Source organism: Montipora capricornis, chromosome 10, assembly GCF_036669925.1.
Source record: "Montipora capricornis isolate CH-2021 chromosome 10, ASM3666992v2, whole genome shotgun sequence".
Classification (NCBI taxonomy): Eukaryota; Metazoa; Cnidaria; class Anthozoa; order Scleractinia; family Acroporidae; genus Montipora; species Montipora capricornis.
Genome location: NC_090892.1, coordinates 39,596,264 through 39,601,263, shown reverse-complemented (window position 1 = coordinate 39,601,263; position 5,000 = coordinate 39,596,264). Strand labels below are relative to the sequence as shown.

Here is a 5,000-nt window from a genome sequence, read left to right as displayed (position 1 = left end):
TGATACCTTTATTGGGAGCATGAATATTGACTTTTATGGCTGTGTAAAGGAGAAACGAGAGGCGGTGATGAAAGACATGCCTGCTTGAAAGGTGACGTCGAAGCGGAAAGCGGGATCTTATTTCCTGGCGCGTGTTAAAAGGTGGGTTTTCGGTGCAAATTCATAAACCAGTATCGAAATATCCACGGTGCGACATTGATTTGAGGCAGATAAAGAGAAACTTTGCGCGCTAGGAAGATGGCTGAAACACATGTTCATAGAGATGAAACTTTTACTCCCCAAGAGTCGGAAATCGGCAGCCAGATTGTGAGACTAGACGAAGAAATCTTTCAAGAAGTGAAATCCAAGGAGACTGATTTCACGTTCAAGATAATGTGCGTTGGTGATTACACAGGTTTCGGAAAGAAAGGAGGTTTCGTCTCCGATTATATCCAGGGGCGACCTCTCAGCTTTTATCACAAGCCTACCATCGGAGTAGATTTCTACCTAAACTTTATAACGTGGATCGACAAACTCTCGAGAAAGGAATCGACCGTAAAACTGCAGTTTTGGGACGTAGCCGAACACGAACGCTTTCTCAAGATGACGAATGTGTTTTGTCGAAATTGCGTCGGTGCTCTAGTATTTTGGGGTCCAAAGAGCCCCTCTCCTCTTGGAAGCGTGCTGAAATGGAGTGAAAAAATCAGAGAAGCAAACCCAAAAGACGCTAATATCCCCATGGTCCTTATCGTAGAGAACATTCCTACATCAAAATGTGGAAAGCCAGTAGATTGGATTGGACATGGAAAAATGATTGAAAGCAAAGTACTGCTAGACGATTTCTGTGCGAGGCACGGGTTTGTAGGATGGTTTCAGCTTGTTTCGAGAGAGGGCGATGGATATACAGGAGCGATGACCAGAGCAGTTGATTGTCTCGTTCACAGTATTTTTAAACAAAAAAATCTCAGAAAACAATAGGCATATGTGATTTCCGGTGTCAGGTATTGTATGAAAATGCTCAAGCTCTTCCGGTGTAATCGTCCTTTTCTTCATCCAACACGACTGAGATTGCTGACCTTTTAGCCCGTAAACTGATAAATTATACCATATATGCCTATTGTTTATTATTGGCCGCTGAAATATATGTTCCAGAGAAAAGATAGAGAATACTATTTCGTGACTTTGAGCGTTACCTCGCGCGCGTTACATGTAAATTTCACCGAGGTTGTAAGTAAAGATTACTATTCACTTTGAATCGTCACTTATATTGAAGTATCTCTGTGCGTTGTCCAGTTGTATTTAAAGAGAACAGAACGCCTAAGCGCATATGTTATGAAGTGACCAGCAATTGAAAAAAACAATTTATAATAGACGAGAAATTAAAGTCTTATCATTGGATTGGTATTTTAGCGAGTATTGCATGTGCCGGGTGGAACAGTATATGAGAAATAATTAACTCAAGAGCCACTTACTTCACTTTGATTTGCAACACAGTTGTCGAACACGAACACCCTTTTATTAGGCCACTTTCGATATATTAAAATTCAGCTTGAAAGAGAGGTTTACAGGACAAAGACAAAGGAAAGTGGATGATATGTCTAACTCGCTATCAAGCGGCTTGGCGCATTTTCAAAATATCAATTTTCAGCTTGACAAGCTGAAAATTGATATTTTGAAAATGCCCTACAGTACATTCCCGAGACGTTTCAGGCTGTTAAGGAAAATAACACACACATGACCCTTGGCTAGTAAGTTAATTTACGCGTCTGCCGAATGTCGCTTTTCGTTATGAGGACCAGACAAAGGGGCGAAACGGAAATCGTTTTAAAAAACGAGCTACCTGCACCTGAAAAAAAAACCTCAGGCTATCTTTCTTTTAGTTGTGACTGCTTTCGTAGCGTTGTAGGACGTCTTATCCTTGTGTAAATTCCAAACCCCTGGAAGAAAGAAGCAGGAGGGTAACGTAACTATAACAAATTTAATTAACAAATTGAATATTACGAATTTCGCTTCTTTGAAAGTTTCTCTCTGCAAAGAATGCACTCATACGGTGTTCATCCGCAAAATCGTGCGGGTTGATGTTCAGTGGGATACCAGAGTAACAGATAGCTTCAACTTAAGTCATGAATAGTTGTAACACTTCGCTAGAACAGCAACCATCCTCCTCCCTCCCTTCAATGTTGTGTTTACCGGTTGGTTTTTGCACTCGAACCCATAAAGTCAACATTAAAGGGGGACAGGGGGCAAATTTGCGTCTGTGTTACAACATTTGTGATCGAGACGGTAGGTTAGGCGCCCAACCGTCTAGCACACCAGTCAGTCTATTGTTCATGCAAGCTGCGAGTTGATCCTTGGTGCCGATACAAGCAACCAAGAGCCATCCAGAAACACTCCATATTCTGTGACCCCATTTATCATTTGCAAAAGTAAAAATATCCTCTGAAGCTAACTTCACCGAATAGAAGATTAAGGTGGCTTTGAATCCGTTCTTGATACCTATTTTTTTTACTTTGCAAAGAAGTTCTTCTCAACCTGGTTTTCTCTTCTCAGCAATAACAATTGTGGGCCACCGCAATCGTTTTTGAGATATAGGCATTTAAAGTGCACCTAAAACTTAAATATTTTTCGTTCCTAATATAAATCTCCACATATGTAACCATTGTTACACAGAATTTGCTTTTTCTGTGCCGTGTTACTAGGCCACGTTAACCTGCCAGAACAAGCTGTAATTTGAACCCACGACCGTGATGTGAGAGAGGCGTGGGTCAATTCTCGATTGCTTTGCATTCCAGTTTTAAAGAAACTTTGCACAACGTCGTTTCCAGAGTCTCTCTTCTGTGCCTCCCTTGTCGTTCCTCAACGACAAGGCAGAGAAGAGAGACCCTCCACACGTGGTTGAATTTTGCATTGCAAAGCAGTTTGTGACGTAAAATAGAGAATAGAGTCGGCATGCCTCTCACGTCACGGTCGTTGGTCCAAATTACTTCTAATTTTGATAACTTTGCCCGTCTTACCCGGCAGATAAATAGCGAGATTTTGAGGTAAGAATGGTAAAACATGTTTGCTTTACTATAGGTGGGGAGATTAATACTGTAGACGAAAAATATTTGAGTTTAGCTGCAACTTAAAAACAAAATATGGAGGGTTTTTACCCGGGGGAGGGACTCCCATATGAAACAGACGGGGATGCTCGTCGTCTCGCTTAGGGGTGTAAATTTTGGATTTTGGTCTCGCTTAGGGTGTTCCGGGCAAAACGCCAATATTTTATGCCACCAAGGTCTCGTTTAGGGTTCTGCGAAGTAACACAGAATTACGCGAAGAGAAACAGAAGTCAAATTTCCTTTTAAATTTTCTTTTTAGATAAAAGCATTCGATGATTATGCCTTTTTATCATTAAAACTCATTGCGTGTCGTATTTTTGTGTTTTTAAACGGTCTCTTTTAGGGGTCAAAATTTGCTTAAGCCACGCCTAGATTGGTCTCCTTTAGGGGTTAAATTCAAAATTTCCGACGAGCATCCCCGTCTGTTTCATATGGGAGTCCCCCCCCCCGGGGGGTTTTAGATAGCTCTTTTGTGGCTATGGTGACTTTTTACGTCACAATAACTGCCCATCAAGCTACTCTAAATGCGAAATGCGCTTGTCTTTACCAAACCAAAAGAGCCAAAGACGCGAAATCTTCCAAAACGCTAAACGTCATTAAAAGAAAGTTCGTGCCAGCCTTCGTTGATTCCTAATTTCTACGTGTGATATTATGTTACAGAACTCCCTCGGTGTCACATAGCTTGAGAACAACCACAGGTAAACTACCCTCTGTTAGTGGGGGCCGTTCATTAAAATCTGAGCATCGATCTTTTGTTATTTAAAAAAGAAATACAGATGATCAATACGAAGGCTACAATTTGTTCCAATATGCAGAATTTAAAGCAAATGAGTTAATCAAAGTTTCAAGGAACTAACCGCCGAAGTCAAATATTCATCTCGCAAGATATTGCTTAAAACAGACGGGACGGCGCAAAGACATGGCACATGACTCAGTTAACATTTTCTTGCGGAAACTTTTGTTGAATCATTTCCTTTAAATTCTGCATATTGGAACAAATTGTAGCCACCGTATTGTTCATTTGTATTTCTTCTATAAATAACAAAATATCGATGCTCAGATTTCAATGAACGGCCCTGCACTAACAGAGGGTGGTCTTCCTGTGGAACAACCTTTCTCTCATCGATTGTAATAAGCCTTCTCGTCGTTTACGATGATGATGATGAGGGACTCATGATTTTCATTGACTCTCCAGAAGGATAAGTCAAGATTAGGAGAGGGATTCAATTTTACTTCTGACCATTTCTTCCACCTTCTCCGTCTTCTCGGTAGTCTAGAGGCGTAGTTCTTTCAAGGACTTTCTTTGTCTTTACTTCAAAATTCTTCGTTCCCAACTTTTCAACGCCCGTGGCTCATTCTTAAGGATGGTGCTTACTATTGTTATTGCGCATACGTTCTGCGCACCTCGAGATATTCGTCATTCGTGGTTACCCTCAATTTTCTTTTTTGATTTCAATAACACTTGTTGAGATCTACTTTCATACATAATCATAAACCGGGGTAAAAATACCTTTGAATTAGTAGGCACCGTCCTTAAGGAGGCAGTTAACCCTCAAATTTCGAGGAAAACTTGATCGATGACCTAAATTGAAAAGAAGGTTGTGAAGGGAGTTCATTAGATTAGTTTTTTAAGTTCGAAACGTTTTTGGAATATTTTTGAAAAGCCCGCCTAAAATTTTAATTTTAATCAATGACAGTCATTAAAATTGGCCTTAGTTACCATTTTTTATGGTTTGTTGATTTTGGTTGCTATGGGGCTTTTCGGTACGGCTTTCCGAAAAATTTTCCAAATCTGCTCTTCCGTGATTCACAAGTGCTATATTTCTTATTCCTTTCCCCCTGTCCAACCCAGCAGTCATTGCGCGTTATGCGGGACGAGTATCGAAATTGCGTGTCTGTTTATATATCGTCAGGGTTGTA

The 5,000-nt window shown here is 40.6% G+C and overlaps 1 protein-coding gene across 1 annotated transcript; it reads left to right on the top strand.

Annotated features, from left to right (window-relative positions):
- Positions 1 to 108: 108 nt before the first annotated feature.
- Positions 109 to 1,383, top strand: LOC138022409 (ras-related protein Rab-38-like). Its single transcript, XM_068869537.1, has one exon. The coding sequence runs from the start codon at positions 238 to 240 to the stop codon at positions 955 to 957; it is 720 nt and encodes a 239-aa protein (XP_068725638.1). The 5' UTR covers positions 109 to 237; the 3' UTR covers positions 958 to 1,383.
- The last annotated feature ends 3,617 nt before the right edge of the window (positions 1,384 to 5,000 follow it).